Here is a 22,968-nt window from a genome sequence, read left to right on the forward strand (position 1 = left end):
AGGAGCAGGATGACAAGGTCAGTTTTTAAACTTATTGCAGTGTTTGAACCACAAAGAGTGTAATGAGAGCAGGGGACCCTTTATCTGTTTAGTCGTGAAGTTTTTTAAAAATAAATAGCTGTGATTCAGGTTTGCATAAACTAATCTTGTGTCAAGTTTAAGTGTTTGGATCCTACAGTCAGGCGGGATGCTGTCTGTTACTGAGTACAATGAAACCAGTGAACTTTGAACCAGGAACAGAATTTGGTTAACGATCACTCTCAGGGCAAAGTTAATTTATTCTTTGTCAGGTAAAGAGAGCCAGCATCCGTCAGAGAGAAATAATGAAATATACAAACATGTGAATTTACACCAGCCTTTTTTTTTTTTTTGCCACATTGTCTTTATGGCCATTCTGTACAGTAGAGTGAGTCCCAGTTTATGTACATGTTGGGTACAGAACCTGGACAGGAGGCAATAGTGCATTTTGTTGTGTGATTGCATGCTCTCCTTCAGTCTCTTCATTTCACTTCTGCTCTTCCTCCTCCTCTGATTGGATGATCAGCGGACTTGTGGAGCATAGCCCTCCTTCATCAGCCCCTCCTCATAATCAGTCTGGCAGAGAATCATGTTGTTCTTCAGGAAAAATTTGTCTCCCACACAAAACCTGCAGAGAAGCAGAGGACAGGTGGCACTTAGATGATCACCAAAGCATGAGTGCCGTCATTAACGTTCCACAGTGGGCCTGACTTACTGCTACATTAGCCAGCTGAGTGTGGTGCTAACTCAGCCTCAACTATTGTGACCTTGATTGTAATCACTGTGTATGACTGGTAGCATTATGCTACCCTTCATATGTGACATTTTTACTTCTTTCTCTCTGCAGCTCAGTCAGACTGTCAGTTATAATTCCAGTTTGCAGGGAGTTTTTGGTTGTGGTCAGGCTCACGGCTGAGTGAGGCAGAGAAATGCGCACTTCTATTTCAGAGGGAACAAGAGTTGAGTTTATTCCTCTCATTATTTTATTATTCTGAATAGCTCCAATGATTGTGCCAGTTCTAAATGATTGCGATGTCCATAAATTATTACTTTTATTTTGATGATATACATTTATTTCCCTGACGCATCCCTGAAATCTTTACCTGTATTAGCTCTCCTGAGAAAAAAACATGTTTTTGTGTGCATAAATTTGATCATTCAGGATTTCACAAAAATCTGATGAAATCTGATAAAAATTAGAGCTAAAAACTTTAAATAAAATGTCTGCTGAACATTCTAGGGTCTAAATCATTTTTATTGAATTTTAACAGCTTGACATTCATTATTAATCATTAGGACAATGAAAACACAGTGATCACAAATAAGAGATACAGAGAAAAACAAAATGAAGCTGGTTTCTCTATAAACCCGGCACACCCTGAACACACCATGATCCGGGTCCAAGCACAAGACCAACAATTTGAGATTGAGTCCCTGGCACTACACACACACCGACACGACATCCACCAACACACCCACACATGTTCTAAAGGAGACAGGAAATGACAAAAGAAAAATCAACAGTAAATAAATGAAGGAATAATAATACTCAATAAAAATGAACAAATACTAAAAAGGATGGAAAATTTATAATAATTAAAATATATAAATAATAAATGAATACATAGGATAAATGGGCCCACAAAGTTTTCCTCTGTATTACGGAGCAAAGTGATAGTGCCTACTAAAGACAGAAAATGTTTCCAGGTCTATAATTTTGCTGGCAGAACCGATGAGTGAAAGTCAAAGTTTTTCCAGTAGTGAACTTCTCTCACCCAGTGGTCAAGAGATGGAGGGATGCTTAGTTTCCATATAAGTAAAAAAAAGTCTGCGAACCAAAGGAGTGTTGAACAGACCTTTTTCAATCTGATAGGTAGAAGTAGAGGGTTTTTGTTGTCCATCCATTTATTATTTGTATCTTGATGTGGTGCCTTCTTTATCAAAAGCTTTTACCCAAGAATGTCTGATCTTGTGACTCTCATATCACATTAATAAACCTGACAGTGATTTTTACCTGACACTGTTTGGCAATCAATATTTTTCCCCACAAGCCTTTCAACTAGTGCATCATCCCAACCATGAAGTGTTTAACAGCTGAAAGACAATGACAATATTTAAAATCTATCTGTACATATGTCACAGTTTAAAATATATTCTTTCTTATTTTACTAGCTATTGTTTACCTTTTCTTCTTTAAACCCCCCAGCATTCCGAATTTCTGACAAACAGCATAGGTTTGGTTCTGTTCAACAGAATTAGTGTTAGGATCCAAGTTGTCCAATGTGAAGTTTTTCCTGTCATCAGCACTGACCTTTCCCTTCTGCTGTCACCCAGCTGGGTTTTCTGTGCCACCATCTACACTGACCTTGACCCTCCAGCTCTTCTGTGGCCTCCGGTTCTTCAGGGGGAAAAAGGGCTGGATGATGAGGCTGGGCGACAGCTTCATCGATTAGCTGTCCCCAGGGCTGATCTGTGGCTAACTGCTTACAGGACGGATCCTCATATCTGGCGCCTCCACCCTGTCCTCTATCGCCTCAATATGCTCTCTGTGTTTGGATTTAAGAATGCAGGAGTTCAACTTTTAATGCTAAGGTAGAGGATGCTCAGATTCTGGATAATCTAAAGACAAAAGTAGCAGATATAATAAAGTGACAGATAAGTCCACTATAACAAATATGAGTCATCCATCCTAATGTTATGAACAAAGAGGGCAAAAGGAAGAGAAGATTGTTGAAGCTGGTTTATCTGAAAATCTTTCCTCCACAGGGTGCCAGCAGAGGGAAGTATGATAGCGTTAACTGCTAATAAATAAATGTTAACGTTCTCATGCAATGCTTGACTGGTGGAAGAAGAGTTGATAAAATCAGGTAATTAACAACATGAGGCTTCAATTACACATCTGAAAAACTGACATGTTCATTCCAATACCTGTCAACACTAAAGAAATCGGGTCTGTTATTTCATATTGTTTATATTCTATTGTTTCTGTTTTTTTAGCAGTATTGATTTCTTGTCTTCTTTATGTGTCAGGTTCTGTTGAGTCCAGTCTTAGGTCCTTACCAACTGTGTGTCTTACACACTTGTATTACTTTTATAAAATCATTACCTGTGGACTGCAGGTAAAAAATAGCATTTTGGCTAATAAACGCAAGAACTATCACAGCTTTTATTAAATTACACTCGCCCTTTATCCCCTTTCAAATAAATAAACCACATCAAATCAAGAATATTAAACAGTGAATGTCTCGTTTCTAAATAAACCTTTTGTCTTTATGACCTTGCCTGGGTCAACGCCTTAGATTCCTTAATATCATTATATTTCTGTCAATAATATTTCAAAAGAAATCAGTCTTAAATGATCCCAAACAGACAGACACCTCCCAGAAGCAACTCTTTGACTTTTGGCCCAGAGCCTGTGAAAATCCATCAACACAATCCGGCCCTCACTGATGACATCACAGATGTTGATTTGTCCTTCCAGTCCTTCTAAACACTGCGAGCAAGTAAGAACTGTAAGAATGAACTGTTCAAATGTAATTTAAATAATTTGTTATCAGATGATGTTATTGTGGGGAGAATCTCTGGTAATAAAAAAAAAACAAAAAACAACTGAATGAAATAAATTTGATCTGCGCTGCTGGTTTGTTCCGTGGTGCCCCAGTTCTTCCTCGCCTTTATCAGCATGTGAGGATGGGTGGGAGCAACACACTCCATCCAGCAACTCACCTTTGATTGCAGAGCTGGCACGCAAAGCAGTCCAGGTGATAGACATTTTCTTTTGCCCTCATCACCATCTCGAAGGCTGGAATCAGCTTGCTGCAGGCTGCGCAGTTTCCTGTTACACCAAACAACCTGAACCACAAACACAAACAAGATATGACTGAGTCCAAAACAATACTAAAGCGCAGAAAACATTAGAAATGTCATATTAATTCCAAGACGGAAAGAAAACTATCAGGCAAGTTTCAGAGCTTACAAATAATTTGGAAAAAACTGAATTCATCACAAGATCAATTAGAATTAATTAAATGATCACTTTAATGATTGTTGAATTATCAATCAACATACATCTGGACAGCGCTTCACTTTTTTTTACGTTTTCTTATGTAACAGCCTCAATTGTAATAAATGAATCTCTTTCCTCACATTTCTACATACAAATAATCCATCATGACAATAAAAAAAAAAAAATCCTTTTCAGTCTTTTGCAAATTTGTGTTTGGCAAAAAACCCCAGAATACATCACATTTATGTAAATATTCACAGCCTTTACCATGAAGCTAAAAATTGAGCCGTTTTCAATGATCATCCCTGAGATGTTCCTTCAGTTTAAATGGAATCCAAATGTGGGAAATTCAGTTGAACCTGTAAAGATTCACACCTGTCTCTATAAGGTCTCAGTTTACAGAACAACTGGAAGTGTTAGTCAGAATGGATAGAAAGCTGAATGCAGCAAAGGAGACATCTTAAATGAAAACCTGCTGCAAAGCGTTTTGACCTCAGACTGGAGCGACACTTCATTAGTTCAGCAGGACAACGACCCAAAGGAGAGGCTTCAGAACCTCTTTGTGGACATCCTGGAAGGCTAGGCCAGGCTGAGATCTGACTGAAAATCTCTGATGAGATCTGAAGACACATCCAGCCTGATGGAGCTGCAGAAGAATTCTGGAGAAGAATGGACCAAACTGCCCTAAACAGAGGTGAGCTGAGCTGCTGGCGTCAGATTCAAAAAGAACCGGAATGCCGAAGGTGGATCAACACAGTATTAAGCAAAGGCTAAGAATATGTTAATAAATGCAATTTCTTGATTTTCTATTTTTAATAAATTTGCAAAACACTCAAAAAAGTCCACACTGGAGTATTTGAATTTTAAATAAAGAGATTAATTTAATACAATTTGGAACAAACCATTGGAGATATGCAGTAAAAATAAATTTTCAAAAGTGTCTTTTTTTTCTTTCAAAATTTCATAACAATAAATGCACCACTTAAAACTGGCACACATTAAAACTTTAGTTAGAAACAATTAAAAATATCTTACATCATTTTAAATTATCTTATGTTTTAGGTCACAATTAAACATGATTTTTATTCACAGAGCACAACACACCAAATGGAATCCTATTGTTATTAATTTTTTATGTTTTAAGCATGTGAGCTACAGCTGGCACCATAGAAGAAGATGGAATATTGCTTTCACTGCTCCATTCACCTTGTGAACATTCACTGAGTATTGGGGCACGTACTAAACAGCAACCTGTATCCAGCAGCCAGATAACAAAATCATAAAGCAAAATAAGCTATTAAGCAAAGTTCTCGAGGCTCTTTTCACAGCCTGTGTTAAAATGACAAAACTGCATGCAGCTCTGAGAGCCTGTAGAGAACACGATCTGATAAATGATCTCAGGGTGTGGGATAGTCAGGGCTGGTTATTAACCTCCAGAGAGCATGTAACCCAGAGGCTGGAGAGGAGATGGATTTCACCTTCAGAAATCCAGACACAATTATCATTGTTAGCAAAATTCAACACAATATGGGACAAATCTTCAAACATGGGTGGATGGCAAAAGTAGTTCAATAGTTCAATGGTAAAAATTCACAGGTAAAAATTGAACTTATGTACTTGTATAAATTATAGATTTTTATTCAATATATAAATGCAATAAATTCTGAGAACAAGAGGTGGTCAGATTTATTACAACTGGACAGGCAGGCAGAGCAAGACACTCCTTTAATGCATGCTGACCCACCAGCAAACAAATCTAAAATATTTCAAACCTTAAACACACATTTATATCAAATGTAAAATAAAAATAAAATAAAATAAAAAATGAAGTCATTCATCCATTCAGTTCAGGTGTACTGGACCACAGGTGGCCCAACTTCCCCTAGATTAGTACTGAGGGACTCTGCAGTGTGTTGCTTAGTAACATCCACAGTTCAGGACTTTCTTACCAGAAAGGAGCAGTGGTGACTCCTCGTAGTTCAAATCTCTTCTGTAATTGACAAAACAGTTTGATGAAGCTGAGATAAATTTCAGAGTTTCTGAAGCGACACAAGCCAGTGGCATATGAAGCTGTAATGCACAATGCTTTCTGGGTCATTCTCTATTCATAGCTACTTACCGTTCAAAGCTCATTTAGATTTGGAAGCACATTCACCAAACTCACTCACAAAGTCACTCTAGGTATTGTGGGGAAGCTGGAATCAAGCCCACAACCTTCACATTACCAGATGACTCTTCCCAGTGAACCACAGCTGCCCATGGACTGACCTGCTTCTACGTCTGGCGTGCAGCGTCACATTCTGCATTTATTTACCTTCAGCATGTTGATTTGAAAACAGAATACATCTTAATCATTGTGATTTAGTAAAATAAGAAGCAACAACAGATTATTGGACAGTCTCTAACAATAAGGGCCAATCAGTGAAGACTTTTACGTGTGAACTGCTCAGACAGAATCAGAACCTGGAGAAAGAAGAAGGTCTGGAAGCTGTGTGCTCCCTTTCTTTTGCCCAACCCTCCCCTTCTGTCTTTCCTGCCACATAAATTGCTCCAGCCTCGGCATGCATTCATCAGCTTCTGTATTAGAATTTGTTTCCTCACAAACCATTGATCATCGTCCTATTACTAGGCAAATGACAGTTAATTACCCACTACATTAACCACCAGGACCCGGGGACTGACTCCCTGTGCCATCAGTCAACATGATGAATGTGGCAAGTTCAGTAATGCATGACCATTCTCCCGTCTGCCCGGCACACAGAGAACAAGCCCCAGATCACACTTTAAAGCATCAAGGGAAAATCTATGGCAATTTGCATAATTACAGACTCCGGGTTAATAACAGACAAATGATTTGTCACATCTCTCATCGGCTTTTTTTAATGGAACTGTTGTGTTATTAACCATGCTTGGAACAATGCTGGTGTTCTACATGGAAAGTAGAGAAGGCTTAGTAGAACTGTTCATCTGTAAAAAGATCCAGAAGCAATATAGAAGTACAGATATGAGCAGCGTTATATTAGAATTTGATCTAAGAAGTCAACTTGACCAGATAGTCATATTGTTAAGGGAAGCCAGGGAGGGGGGAGGAGCAGATGTAATTAGTCCCTCTCCACCATCCATGAGATTGTCAATGATTAAACAACTCAAGAGTCAAAGTTATTTCAATTACCACAGGCGTGACCTGGGAATTGTCACTGGGATAAGATTTTCCTCCTTGAGTGCCCTCTCTTATGAGGCTGCCAGATCTACCAGCCCTCATCTACACCCAAACACTGATCTGTCCTAATGAGGAATTATGGGATCCATTATGGGATCCATTATGAGAAGAAGGTGATAATATAGGGAAGTACATCAATTATTTTTCCTATCAATGTTTTAGAGAAACTCACTCATGTGAGAATATACACACAAGGGCAGCACAACAGTCAAATGTTTCACTTAAATATCAGTTTGAAGGTTTCTCCCCACGTGACTCCAACCTGTTTATGGGTATTTCTGCTGCTTCTAGTTAGCTAGTTATTGTCCCTAATTCAAGATTTTAATCCAAAAGGGTAAAACCAGAGAACAGTCCCAAAAACAGTACAAGTATATGCTCACTTCTTTCTTACATTTCTTTGTAGCTGATTTCTATTACTGACAATTAGACAGACATCTTCTGCCACTCAGAATAAAACTGCATGCGAGTGAAAGAGGGAGGCGACAGGTGACAGCAGTAACAGAAACACGTAATTAGTAAATCAAGTTATTGCTTGGATTTTAATCTGTTTGTTTTGCATCCAGTGAAAACAAGGATGTTAACAAATAAACTGGACAACATGGTCCAACATTTGGTGATATTTCCACAGTTGTGGTCTTTAAAAAAATCCGTCAATGCCTGAGACCAAGACAAGACCGAGACCAAACGTGGTCGAGTCCAAGACGAGACCATCAAAAAATGGTCTTGAGTACTACAACAATAGAAAGATTCAAAGCAGCACTTCAGCTAAATTATTGATGAGGGAATAATATAACATGAGCAAAAAAGTTTATTTTAGTTGTTTAGACAAATATATTCTGTGTCCGAGGAAATGAGACAGAGGAATTGATACAGAGTATGTGTTTACTTGAGTGACTTGTAAAGTGTAAAATTAGCAGAAAATCACAAGAAAGATATTTTTTTATCTTGTCACATTCCTTGCAGTTTTTCATCTTTGTTACCAGGATGTTTAAAGGCTTCTTTATGTAGAAATCAAAAACACAATGTTGTTTTTTGTTTTTTAGATCTGTTTTATGTCTTTTCTATATTTTCAGCATATCAGGAATTAAATATGACAAAGCGGCCTGCCTACCTGCACCAGAGCTGTTTTGCTCTACAGATGGAATGCTAATTGCTTGACTGACTTTATGAAATCAGAGAAAGTCCCCATGTGCAAACTGAAAATCTTTCGTAACAACTGACACTAAAAAAAAAAAACACCTTCTGAGTTTCAAAAGAAAAGCCAAGCCAATGGGAAGGTTCTAACAGTGACACAGGTAACCCTTTTATTCCACATGTTATAGTCAGGACTGGGACCCCTCATCACCTCAGTGCAACCTGTCAAAGGACCATTTTCATCAATCATGCTGCTGTCCCTCACTGGTTTGAAAAAGCTGATTTTGCAAATGCTTAAAGTGAGAATTCCCTGTTAACAATAGTAGAAAGAAGATGAGCGCATACTAGAATAACAATGGTGCAAGATGCACCAGTACTTTCACGCAAAAGTGCAGATATTTATCTTTACTACTTACTGTGGATTATTAGCTAGGGAAAACGTCTATCATAGTATTTTCTTTTCAAGTCTAAGCTAAAGATCTTGGTCAGCATCGCTCACTGCAAAGACCTGGCAGGTAACAGAGCAGCTGGATAGCAGTGGGTGGGTGTAAAACACGGTCTCACTGTTCCACCACACTGCCCACTAATTCAGAAGTCATTCAGGGGCTCAGCTCAGGCCTCATAACGCCGCCAATACCATCAATATAAACAGCTGTACGCAGGACTGACACCAACCAGTCAGAATTTTAACATACCATTTTCTACATTCTGCCTTGCCTCGTCTGCAAGTCAAGCTGCAGCAGCTCCAGTCAGCCACTCTCCCAGGCTGAGACATGTTTTTAGCTCATTTGTTCCTGAAACTCATTGCCATTTTGCTTCATTAACCAGGGATAGTAATGAAGGCCTGGCTGAAGCTGCCCACTTTAACTAAAGCAACACTTTATTCACACACACACACACACACACACACCCACCCACACCCACACACAAATCCAAAGGATTGGTCATAGACATCCAGAGAGACTTCAAGCAGACCCTAGTAAACAAGTTCAGATGATGAAAATTATGTCACCTGGGCAGCAGATCAGATTAGGAGGTATGAATTATGCTTAAAGATTTTCTCTGAGTTATGTTTTTAATCACCACACAGATATGAACAGGAATAAATAAGAAGAGATTATTAGGATTTGGATGAGTTTAGGCAAAGATAATTGGTTTAATTAAACTTGACTACAATGTTTGCATGTATGACTGGATTGAATTAACTTTGCTATAAAGTCCCTTGAGATGATGCTTTGTAAATTGGTGCAATAAAAATAAAATGAGTATAATGGAATTAATTTTACTTCAATGGCTTCATTCAGTCTTCTTAAATTAACAAAGAAGGCCAACAGACATTCAGTGACAGAGTTCAGGAGCAAACTGTAAAAATGGCCGCTGCTCTGGGAGTTTCAACAATGCTGATTCCATTAACATGTCATTCTAACATCAACTCCCTCAAATGTCAGTCATAATCAGTCCTAGTCTGTCTTATATTTGTTTTGCAGTATTCTGGCTGTAGTTCTCAACATTGCTATTGTTTTAGCATAATGTCGTTGGGCTACGTTCCTTCTGCTACGCTGCCTCCTGTTGGTGACCTTACATGAGTGTTTGTCTACTTCAGTCTCCCGATCAAATATGTTAATTTCTTTAGGTTTTAGGTTTTAGGTTTTAACAGTTTTTCTTGTGTCAAATCCTTATTATTTGTTTAAAAACACAAAAAGCCTTGAAAGAGGTACATTGGAGAGACAAGGTATTTCAGGTTGCTAGTTTCATATATTTCTGCGTTAGCCATGCGATAGACTGGGAGCCAGTACAGTGTATACCCCAAACCCCGTCACACTGAGCAGGATATGTTGGGCATAGAAAATGGAGTGATGCATAAATAGTTAGGATGCAGCTGTTTTAACCTCTGTCATGTCACAATACCAAACTAAGCGTGAGGATTTTGTGTTCCTTTGTTTTTGTCTTTGATACCACACACTGGCTCTCTGTGTGTGTCAGTATATTGGTTTAAGACCAGATAACTGTGAAACCAGACCAAACCAGTGTTTGGCAAAGATTGTGAAGCTGAGAGGAGCCGATACTGCACCTCGATGTGTGTCACACAGCAGGATTTCTGTTATCATCCTCTCACATGCCTGCAGAATGGAAGTGACAGCCAAATATGTGGCGGTCCTGCAGCCCCAGAGTGTTTCAGGCAAAACATGTCGCCCATTCTCAACAAGCAGTGACTGCGGAGGGACATAAGCACATCAAACGAAACGAAAAGCAAAGAAAAAGCCAAGCTCTTTTTACTGTTGCTGCAGAAAGCTTGCTGTTCCTATTTGGAGTAAGAAGTTCTGTTCAAACTAAAACCTTTTTAGACTTTCAGGTGTTCAGGCTGCATTTGCAACAACTCTAAGGAAGATTAAATGATGGCCAAACTAGTACAACTCTTCCACAATCACCATCATCCTGAACCACTGTCCCAGGGCAGGATTCTTTCTTAGTTACTCCAAATTCTGGCCCTACCATCTGAACGTGAGACACAGCAGAGCAGGAAACGTTTCTCTGATCCTCTCCTTGTCCAACTTTGGGGAGCAGTGAACTGTAACCTGGGTTTCCTGTTCCTATGTGGCGCCCAGTGTGGTCTTCTGCTGCGGAAGCCCATCGGTTTTGTAATGTTGGCCATTCATAAATAATATTCCACAAACCTTGGCTGTAACAAAGACTTATTGAAATGACTGCTGCTCTTATATCATCTAAAACCAGTCTGTCCATTCTTCCAGCATCAAAACAACACATTTTAATCCCCAACAACTACAAGTCAATGTATATTCTCTCTTTTTTAGATTCTTCTCCATGAACCTGACAGATGGTTGTGAGTGAAAATCCAATCAGATGAGTAGTTTATGACATTCTGTCTGCCACCAACAACCATGCTGCATTCAAAGTGACTTAATGTCCTTTCCTCCCTATTCTGAAGCTCAGTTTACTTCAGCACTGCGTCAATGTGCCTATATGGCTGATTTATGTTTTGTGTAAGTCAGCAATTGAACAAGTATACAAGGATGCCAGTGACTGTACATGTATAAGCTTGAAATCACACATTTGAATTTAATTCGGTCATTTTCTGTTGTGAGTTTTCTGAACCACTTGGATCTTACTGTGACAAACTGCAACCTGTTTTAACTGCCACCAGGTGGAGCGTCAGATGCACTCTGGATACCAACAACAAAGACAAAGCAGCTTGGATACCCATGTTTGAACATCTTTGTGTAAAAAATAAGTCTGCATGCAGTGGTTGGAGAGTTTTTCGTAGAATTACATACTCAGGAAAATGACTGATTCTTAAAGAAAAAGATAGTCCAACTGAACAGCCATGACATATTATTACGCTATGTTAATGGCAATAAACTGAAGAAACAAGGTGCAACAATTGGAGTCCTGCTTCATGTTAACATTAAACTTAAGAGGAAAATGGGTTTTCCACAGTAATTAGAAAAAAGGAAGAAAGATAAGCTTTACAGACTAAACTTGTCTTAAGAAAGAATGACAAACTAATGGTTCTCCTGTGCAAAATTCTGGAATTAGAGATGAATTATGCAACGGCTGACCTCTAAGTGTGGGAGAAAGTCGTTTCAGAGCAACTGTTATCAAAATTAATCATCCCTTATATTCTTTACAATCTGGTTTTCAGGAAAACATTGTAGGTACTGTTTTTTAAATTTGAAGAATTTACACAGTAAACCACATTAGTTTAGCCTCAAAAATTTAATTGAAATCAATCTAAATTTTAAAAATTACAGAAGGAAACATTTTAACCCCCACACATTTTAGTTAGTAAATTACTGATATTAAAGATCTGCATCCAGATTCTGACTTTCTGAATGTTGTCTTGGTTACTGTGATGCCGTTGCTTAGAAAGATGAACTCACTCAAGTTTAGAGAAAGTGCGTTGTGCTTCTGTCTGATTGGAAAACAAGTCTTTACTACAAGAGCACATTTATCACAGAGTGTTAAGTTTTAACAACTTCATCTTACTTTATTTAGTTAATTTTGTTTTACTTTTGCTAAATATGATCTCTTATCTATTTCTATGCTTTACATTCAAGCCTAATGTTTTAAAAGGTGCTAATGTCTATCTCCTTTTGTCAGAATTTCATCTATACTCTAAAACATTTTCTCTTTTCTGTACCCTGTAGCAGATTAAAAATTAGTCAAGGCCCAAACCAAATCTGGAAATCCTTGTGAATGAGGAGAGGAGAGGTTAGGTAAGCCATTAATATATGCATAGAAATGACCTCCAGGACATACAAAAAAAGAGTGTGTGGCAAAAGGTTGAATAATCTTTAAACTGCACTTGAATTTAATTAAAACTTACAAAACAGGTACAATTGCCTTTTGGTGATATCATGTTTTTCTTCAACAGTACACCTAAGCAACAATTTCTGTCCTTTTGATGTCAATTAAGACCCTCTTATTAAAGTCACAAAGGTTAATCTGGAAGGATAGATGATATCAAACGTGATGGAAAGAAGCCAACGCAGCGACCCCGTGCTGATTAGAGGTAGGGACATGATGAAGCTGAAGCTCGTGGTTTTTTTTAAATAAATTTAAAACACTTTTTCAAGGGTTACTGGAATAATGCCAACACTCCTTACAGCAGAGACTGCGATTCAAAATTAGCTAGAATAACTGATTTGCAATTTATACATTTCTTAGAACATGAGAAATGTGGTCACCGAAAGAAACACATCAGGAATGTTTTTATTAAACGGCTCGATATGCTCAGGACACTAAGGCCATTATTTTATAGATTTACTTCTCCCATAGCACTGCTGTCTTATCCATGATCCAGCTCATCCATTTATTACAAAGAATTGTGTGGCGCTGCATTCCTGAGGGTCAATCTGCATCAAATACAGTAAGTGGAACCATGGACTGTTGATTGAAGGCATTTGTACTTTCTGAGCCTATACATTATAAAAACAACTCATCATGTTTAGAATGGATTTATGTGGCTGACACCTGCTGCTTCATATTTTATGATTTAATATGAAATAGTGTTGAGAAAACAAATCGGACTTTGACAAACCTGATCTATTGAAAGAATATGCTGATGATAATGATATCTGAATTATTACTAATCTTAAATTATTTGTTCATCCTCTGTGAGTTTACCTGAAAGCAGCAGCATGTTTCCATCAGTCCCCTGCGAATCTCATCCATCTGCTCTGGCTGGGCCCCCCGGCTCAGTACCTTTAGGATGGAGATATTTTCCGCTGTATCTAATGTGGTTGGGAGGAAAATTGACCTGAACCATCTAAGTGCCTTGTTTGGGGTCTTTTGTGGAAGACCCCCTTAACGCCATCCCAGGAAAATTCTCTAGCTTTCATGACCACTAGGAGAGTTATATTACGTATATGGAAAATTCCCCAACCTCAGTCCTTCTTCCACTGGCTTTGAGATATTCTTTACCTTCTTAAACTCTTCTGACCAATTTACACACTGGGTAACCACTATAAGTGCTGGCTAGATGAACTAACATTCCCTCTGAACCAGACTAGGTGCCATTATGATTTATTTACTTTTTTAATTTACTCGTAATGAATTTATAGTAATATTTTTTGTTTACTTATTCAGTCCTGGAGATCCCCTCTCCAGCCATTTTTCTACCTTTTGTTTTACACACATTTGAAGAAGTGGTGGTTATTTTATTCAAATATATTTTTGTCATGAGTGGAGCCTGCTTGTCTGTTTTTTAGTTTATTTATAACTAAAAAAGCATATTTTTTTTTAGGAATTTGAACAGTTTGTTTTATATGTGCAATATGATATGAATCATATAACTGTATTATAAACAAATGGAAAAAACAGTCAGTATGACATTTGGTTTCAGCTTGCGAAGATAGCAACCCCTTGTTAGCTTGTACAAATGACTCAAAGTTTTCTGGAGAGAAATGCTCAGGGCACAAATGAAGGTTCTTCAGAAGTTGTGTTCCGCTCTTTCCCACAAGACTCTTTCTTGCCCTCATGTGGGAAGCAATGCAGACTCACCTCACTATTTTTTATTAATTATTGCCAACAGTGACACATTGTCTAATTCTCACCACACAAATGCAATATGATAAAAAAACCCCGACTCCTAGAAAGGTAGCCTTGTTGTGTTTACTCTGTAGATTCCAGGACAGAACCCAATCGCTTCATCAACCCACCAGCATGCATTGTGCAAGAGAAAAAATGCCAACGTTCAATGGGTGAAAAATATAACTATAGAATTGTGAAAACTCTTAATTACTTCAAAACAATTATTGCAAACACCCTTTTGTTTTAGTTAATAGAAAAATTACAACATATTTAGTCTAACATATTCAACGAATAATGGATCCCTTTAAAGGCTGCAGTAATTAAAACTTTTCAAGGAACACATGAAAAACCCTGTAACCAATAGCAGAGCTACATCTAAGTCTGCTTTCTTGTCTAAGTTTTTTTTAAAAGGTTGCTAATCAATTGTGTGAACATTTACACTGTTCTATTTGTTTCAGTCATAATCTTATCTCTCCAAAAATCTACAATCATCTCACATTCAACATACGATAATTTTTTCCTACATCATGACACAAAGCTGGCTATCAGCTCTGTGATCAGCTTCATACTGACACACCTCACACCTCACCAGGGCGCAGTCATCAACGATTCAGTAGAGCTAAGGACAGATTTTTAAAACACCAGGTGTTCACACTGACAGACTTTTGTTTTAGTACTTAATTACATTGAGTGAATATGATCACTAAAAAAGTTCAAGATTATCAACACAATAATAATGACTAATAATCTGTTTTTAAAAACAGACAAACATTAAAAGTAATAAGCACTTTTGTAGCATAATGCGCAAGAAATGCACCTTAATTTTTACGATGCATTTTAATTCTAATTTAATTCCAAATTTAATCAAATTAAATGAATTCCGGTATATTGAGGCACATTTCAAATCAATATAATTATTTTGTAAAATTGTTCAGATAGTAAAAATTATATTCATAAAAAAGTAAAACGTTGTACTTTTGACTTTTTCATCCGGTATTTGCCAGATAAAACTGGTAAATGCCAAATTAAAACCTTTGCTGTATTTTATGTACACAAAGAAAAAAAAAAAAAAAAAGGAAGGCAAGCAGTAGATTTTAGACTTTTACTGATAAATTAAAATATGAAGAGGAAAATCCGAGAGCTGCAAGAGGAGGATCAGAACATTTCATTCCTTGGATCAAATCAAATTACACGTACGGCTGTGTGCCTCAATAAAACCAATTTTATTTGAGAGATTTTGGCAGAACAAATTGCACCATGAGCTGGATTTTGATACACACTGACTGCATGACTAAGGTTTAACCCAACCTGATGAAAAGCTTTCCTCCGCTCTCAGTGCTCTGGCAGGCAGATGAAACAGCAGGACTCACAAAGAGCATCAGTTCTTTGTGAAGAACTGATGCTCCGCTTCCAGTCCCAATGCATGCACTCCGACTTGATCTACAAGCTATACGTTAAACTTTTGTTATTCCAATGCCAATGACTTTTGCACAAATTATAGAATTCTTGAAGTTTAACTTATTTTTTTTATGATTAAAAAATACATTATTGCATTTCCCTTGCTCCTGGCAGTACTCTTATTTCTTTCTTGAAAGAAGAATAACATATTTCTCTGTCAGGCATCAATAATATCTAACTCAAAGGAGTAGTTGACATCGTTTTGTCTGGCTGCATGGAGCTGGACGGCATGTTTTGGCAGGGGAATAGAACGGATTCTTGTGGGGTGTGGTGCATTGAAGCTTGTGTGTAATTATAATCAAGTGGTCATCTACCACTTCTCTTAAGTGATGCAGAGCCTAATTATCAGCATCAAAGACTGCCATCGGATTGAGACCTAAGAGGAAAGTGGGGAGAGAGGGAAGTGTTTCGGTGTTTGTGAAAGATGAAAGAATAAAAAGGTATAAAGTGGCAAGAATGACAGGACTGAGTGCCACAGTCTCCTTCCTCAAGTCTCCCTAAAAGCTTAAGCAGGAGAGGCCTTTATGTACGCCAAGTGCTCTATTGTAATAACAAGCTGTAGAGATGGGATTCAGTTGGGACTGGCAAAACAGACAGTCTGTTCTTTAAGGTATTCAGCAAGACAACATTGCTTAGACTTATAATGGTTTATTTGCTAAAGATAAAAGTAAAATACTTTTATTTTAAATTTAATGTTCCTAATTTAAAAATACAAGCCTAAAAATATAAACAGTCTTTTACTTTAGTACTGTGAAGTGATTTTATGAAGCTAAATGGTGTCTAAAGTTTTATTTCTGGATGAGGCCTTTTATTGTTAAGGTTGATCAGACTGATGATTTAAACATTGAATACAGAATTTAATCTGAGTTTAATCACTCTGACCACAAACATCCAAGCTAAATGCTTCCTTAGCATTAGCCGCTCCACTCCACTAGTCTCCCTCTGCAGAGGACAAAACAGAACTTCTTCCTTTCACGGCAGTAAAATCCACAGTGCAGCTAACACATTCTAATGTTCAGAGGTCTAAATATCCCTGTCTGATTTCTGAACCAAAGATCTTGGGGTGATAAAGGAAGAAGCTAGATTTCTGTTGCTATGCTAGTTTTCATGTTTAACGAAAACTAGCATACCGTTTGAAACTAGAAAACCTTTTGATTCAAAGGTTTTTCCTTGATCCTATGAAAAACATGTCTCCCATTTCACAAGGTAAGCTGAGTTGGTACTCAAAACTCAATTTGTCCTTTATAACACACATCCGGTGTGTATCATCTGCTGGTTTATTAACCCTTCTAGATGTGATGTGAATTTTTGGGAAAAGGGAGAAGAAATAGCTTTTGAGCAAGACACACATATTTCTGAGTTCAGGGCTCCAAGACAACAGTGCCTCCTGTGTTTCCCGTAAGGTATAATTAGAAATTCTACTGATGGTTTGTGCAAGCCAGTAGACCAAGTTCAGCCTGAAGTGTTGAACAGTCTCTTCAGCTGCAAAGGGATTATTTCTGCTATTGATCAGTTAGTATTTAAGACACAAGAAGTACTCTTGGATCTATTCTTCCTGCCCTCTGGTCCGCATTTCATGAAAAGATAACTAGGTGTCAGATAAGCAAAGGAGAGTCTTTTCCAGACAGGATGATGGGAAAAGTCAGATAAAAATCTCGGAGCTCTTAGAGCCTACAACGGCTGAGTGATTAGTTGAAGTATGTCATTCCTTATTCTAGCCAAAGTCCTATTAATTCTGGTCAGTAGAAGTAAATTGTTCTTTACTGTTTGTCAGATCCTGCTTCTAATACTGTTTCTCATCAGCAAATACTTAGAAATATAGATCAGAATTCTTATTTTTTATTGTAGTCCATAGATAATGAAAACAATCTCTAATGAAAATAAAATACTTTGCTAAAAAAAAGAAGTCATTTTTGGTTGGATGGATGGATGGAGGATGGGGGATGGATGGATGGATGGAGGATACACTACTGACAGTAGAAAATAACTTGTGTTAAATTTATAATTACACTTTTATTGTAAAGGCAAAGTACATGATGATGGTTTACTTAAACTTTATTAATAATCCACTAACATGAGACTATTACTGTATTTTAACAAAGACTATGTAATAGCTTTCTGGATCTTAATTCAATTTAATTCAGTTTATTTATATAGTGCAGATTCACAACAAATGTTGTCTCAAGGCACTTTACAAAAAAATCTATTTCATTTCAATCATACATTCCATTTGATCCTAGTTATCATCTTAAAGCATTAGTGGGAGTTTCTGAATTGTTTGAAATGAAGTACAGAACATGTTAGAGGTGCCAAATAAAAATGAAGCTCTGGGCTTATTGACTATGAGCCTGGTGCCCTTCACTGTGTGGGAGACCGTAGATACAGTAGAGCTGGCCTAAATGTTTCAGCCAGGAGAGAAGATGACAAACTACAGCCGCTTCAGTCAGAGCACAGCTACTGGGCCAGAGCTGGGAAGAGTTCAGTGGACAGCTTTTGATTTTAAAACTTTAGCTTCTTGTAACTGAAGTAACTATTCCCATCTGCATCCAGGAGACAGCAAATGATTCAAGTTTGGTAGAACAATACACCCTGAGCCTCAGAATGGTTTTGTTATTTAACTATAGTCCTTTTGTTGGATCTAGGAAAACTCTTGGTGACTCCTCAGACTCCTGAGTCAGAAACCTTGTTAGAAGTACCAAGTCGTGGTTGGTTTTCATGTAAATTAAGCTCTTTTTTCTTTTGGGTAATAATGCCAGCAGTGCTCATTGTGAAGTTCAGGAACATGCCTGTAAGCAGTGCTCATGAAATACTTTTAGCGATTTACCTTCATTAGTTATCATTAGTTATGACTTAACTAGCTGACATTTGCAATGGAACGGCCAGGTTTCTGGCTGCTGTAGGCTTTTTTCCCCCGCATAATTTTTTCTTCATGTGTTCTATGATTTATTCCCTTTGCCATTCCATTTTATTTCGTTGTATGTGTGGATTACTTGAGCTGTTCCCATCTTCAGATGTAAAATTAATATCACAATTCCCTTCAGAGTTATATTTACTGGACAAAAACGGATGTGTTCATCAGCGCTTATTTTCCATACTGTATGGATTGCAACAAGAATAATTGCCATTCTTGAAGAAAATCAAGACCAAGATGTTGCTTTAGTTTAATGAATTATTAAACTTATCTTTTGTTCCGAACAAATGATAAACAACAAATATGCCAACAAGTGAAAGTGTCACCCAGTGTATTATTGTGGAATGCCCAGAAAGTGAGCTGTTAGAACAGGGGTGTCAAAGTCAAATGGACGTAGGGCCAAATAAAAAATTTAGCTACAAGCCGAGGGCCGGACTGATCGAATGTTCATTGAAATTTTTTTAAATGACGCATATAGTCTAGTGAACCTAATTGAACCTACTGAAAACCTAACAAATATATTCCAATATGATCAGATAAATAAAGCAATATTTTCTTATGGCTCTGTCAGTAATCTTTAATTTTCAACAGACACAACTGAAATATTTTTAAAATATAATTGGATTGAAATACAATAAAATAAAGTGCAAAAATCTATTAATCAAAAACAACACTTTCATCAAGGAGAAGTAACATGCAGTGAAAACAAATATTAAACTTTAACTTTTAAACTTGAACTGAGTAAAAACTCTAAATATGTGATTGCACAGTAATGTTCACTTGTTTGAGGTTGAGGGTGATACTTGGTGGTGTCCCATCTTTTCCACAAGTTCATCAATGTTCGGGGTAAGGCTCTGAGCTGAGGAAATCCCCAGTTCTCAGTGTCCACCTTCCTTTTTGCCATTTTTGATGGGTATCTGAAAGTTAATTTTACAGTTATGCTGACACTGCTGTGCTAATAACCCTTCTAGACCGGACGCGTCGCCGGCGACACATCTACATTTGCAGTACCGTAATTCCGCCACACGTAGCGCTAAGTGGAAAAATTCCAACGGTTTCTGAAAGGGGAGACGTTGCACTTTCCAGCAAGTATCGGGTTAATACGGTAACTTCGCAGCTGCAGCTGCAGAGAGTGTAATTAATCCGGGGGGCACTCGTTTAATAGACGGTATATTTCGGCAATAACTTGGTGGATATTGAAAGTTCCGGTTGTTATGAATACATGGGGAAGTACATCATCTCACAGAACATTTAAAAAACTACTTACAGTTCAAATAAGGAAGATATTTTTTTTCCAGACGGGGTGCCAGCTTGCGGTCTGCGGGCCGGTTCTAATAATAAATCAAGATCATCCCAGGGGCCGTAAAAAATCTTCTCACGGGCCGGATGTGGCCCGCGGGCCTTGACTCTGACATATGTGCGTTAGAATGTCATGACCAGTGATGGCATAGTTACTTTGAAAAAGTAACTTTAATCGGACTACTGATTACTCCTTGAAAAAGTAACTTAGTTATATTACTGACTACTTGATTTGGAAAGTAACTAAGTTACACTAAAAGTAACTTTTAGTTACTTTCAGCAGCTGCTAACAACAACGCTCCGCCTCCTGTGAAAATAACATTGAGCTTTGCCAATTCTTAATTGTAAGCTATTTTATAATGGTAACATCAACAATGTGTCTCCACTGATAAGGCTGAACTGAAGAGGAGATTGTAGAAAAAACAGTACAAAAAAATAAAAAACGTGAGTAATTTGTGTGGTCCACTGTTGTCTGGAAAACTCTAAGAAGGATTTTAAAGCCCCCCCTCCCCCCAGCCTCCAGGTTCTGTGTTACGGCCCTGCGTTTGGTGCACAGCGCTCCTCCTGCAGCTCCACAGCTCAGATGGCTGCACAGATTTGTGACACTTACCGTAATATTAATAATTATAACGGTGCTAACTTGCCATTATAACTATTGCCAACTACGGACACGTTCATTCGTGGCTGTTTTCACGTTTATTGCGCTGTTCAAATTGGTCTCGATGTTTGCAGTTTTCTGGAGCGCAACGCGAAGCTCGACGTCATTCAGAGGTAATACATTAACTTGACATTAACAAAAACAAAGCGGGACGGATCATCCGGGAAATGATGGACAGAGAGAGACTGAGTAAGACTACCTTAATGACGGACAAATTCTGGGATTTATTATGAGTCCCTGCTTATTCCAAAGCCCAAATGACCAACTTCACGTTCAAAAACGAGCCCAAAAAGGCGCAACCCGCCACTCATTAAATCTGCAAGCGACTTAAAAAAAAAAAAAGAAAAAAAAAAAAAGAAGCCCAAAGCCACTTATAATAATCGGACTTGGCGACAGAAACTCAAAATAGTTCCAGTTTTTCCACCAACAAAATGCGCATCTCCCTCCATTTTTAACATTTCTGTCGCATAGAGACGTCGGTCACTCGACAAGACGCCTAGAGGAAATACGATTAAATTACAAAAGAAGATAGTAACGCAAAAATGATTTTGCAGTTCTAATAATAAATCAAGATCATCCCAGGGGCCGTAAAAAATCTTCTCACGGGCCGGATGTGGCCCGCAGGCCTTGACTCTGATATATGTGCGTTAGAATGTCATCATGACTGACATCCAGCAACAATCTTCAGTCAGAGGAATCTTCACATTAATTGAAACACTGACTGCTACCTGAGATCCTTCCTGCCCACAGCATCAGTATCCACAACAGCTCTTTTAAGATACTTTCATGATGTGAGTTACAACAAGATCTAATTTCCCTGTTGGGATAAATAACGTGTTTTAAAATTGTATTTAAATATTTATTTCTTCAGTCTAGGTCATAAAATTTGTCAAAAGAAGAAAAAAAAAAGAAACAAAAAAACTAAGAATACTATACAACAGTGATGTAACATGGAAAGAAAGAAAATCATTTCCATTAATAAACAGGGCCATAAAATGGATGCAGATTACAAAGTTGATTCTGAGAGTAAATAAGAACATATCCTACAGAGAACCATGCTGTTGTCTGTTAGAGGTGGCTGGTTTCCAAACTGTTATTAAATCCAGTCGTGTTTCTGGGGAGCTTGCTTACATTCACAATTTTAGTAAAACCAGTGTAGAGGAAAATTGAAGTTGGATTAAAGAGTGAATGAATAGATGGGAATAAAGTGAGTTTCTTTTTTTCAAATGCTGTCTTCAAAATGGGTTTTTGGACTTTACAGTTTTCCATTAAAACTGATGCTCAACAGCTTTGTCAAGCCTCCACCTGGCCCTGGCATTGCATTGTGCAGGCCGCAGTACTGCTGTCTCCTTTTTCTTAGCAAATTTCAACCTAAATGTGTCATTCATACTACTGTCCTCCCCCACATAACAAACATTATTAGTTTGGACTTTTCAAATTACATAAACAGTGAAATCCTACCATCATCAGCATAGTGAGTGGAGGCTCTGCTTCAGATGGATCATGGACTGATAGGATGATCTTACTTTAGTGACGTTCAGAGACAGCAGAGCACAAATCAAACTCAGAGATCAAACCTGTAATTATGTTTGGAGTTACATGCTTATGAAGGCACACACACATGCACACATGCAAAACATTCCTTTTTAAACATCTCACTCAAACACACAAGAATTGCAGCAGCATTACGTTTCCCCCTGTGTTAATCTTTTTCTGTTTGGTGTCCGTGTTGTGATGCAGGATGGATCACATCACTCAGCCCGGCAGACCCCTGAAGAATTATATTAACCCTGGTTATGTCGCGCCTAATAACATGCCACCCTGCTAAGCAGCATGGGGATGAGTAGGAGTACAGATTAAAGTATATAATGAATGCCCATCTCATTTATTTTTCCAGTACACTCTGCAAATCAACTAAACCTAATATATTTCCCCTTGTCAATAAGTAAAAATAACAACCGTGGTTGCTTCTGGTCTACTAACATTGGCAGACATTTCTATATGTGAGAGAGTCAAGAAAATGTAAGATAAAAAGGGCCAAAGATGATTAGAATGAGGAACTGTGGACATATGGTGTTCAGGTGCATCTCAATAAATTTGACTATTACTACAAATGATTTTTTTTTTCCCTCCTGAAATTCAATTCAGTTGAATTCAATTGAAAGTGGGGCTAATTAAATAGGTTCATTTCACAAATAACAATTCTGATGATG

General features: G+C 37.8%; 1 protein-coding gene across 6 annotated transcripts in view; it reads right to left on the bottom strand.

Annotated features, from left to right (window-relative positions):
* Positions 1–258: 258 nt before the first annotated feature.
* lmo3 (LIM domain only 3) overlaps positions 259–22,968 on the bottom strand; it is a 34,357-nt gene continuing 11,647 nt past the window's right edge. For 4 of the 6 annotated variants that reach the window (XM_044107612.1, XM_044107609.1, XM_044107613.1 and 1 more), the window contains exons 3-4: positions 3,745–3,870; positions 259–646 (exon numbers count right to left, since the gene is read on the bottom strand). In XM_044107612.1, coding sequence (XP_043963547.1) covers positions 541–646; positions 3,745–3,870 — 232 coding nt within the window. In that variant the 3' untranslated portion in view covers positions 259–540. Of the gene's footprint in view, positions 647–2,365; positions 2,565–3,744; positions 3,871–22,968 lie in introns of those variants that run through there. The other 2 variants (XR_006369735.1, XM_044107610.1) reach the window with 2 other exon arrangements.

This window comes from Gambusia affinis, linkage group LG23 (genome assembly GCF_019740435.1).
Source record: "Gambusia affinis linkage group LG23, SWU_Gaff_1.0, whole genome shotgun sequence".
Classification (NCBI taxonomy): Eukaryota; Metazoa; Chordata; class Actinopteri; order Cyprinodontiformes; family Poeciliidae; genus Gambusia; species Gambusia affinis.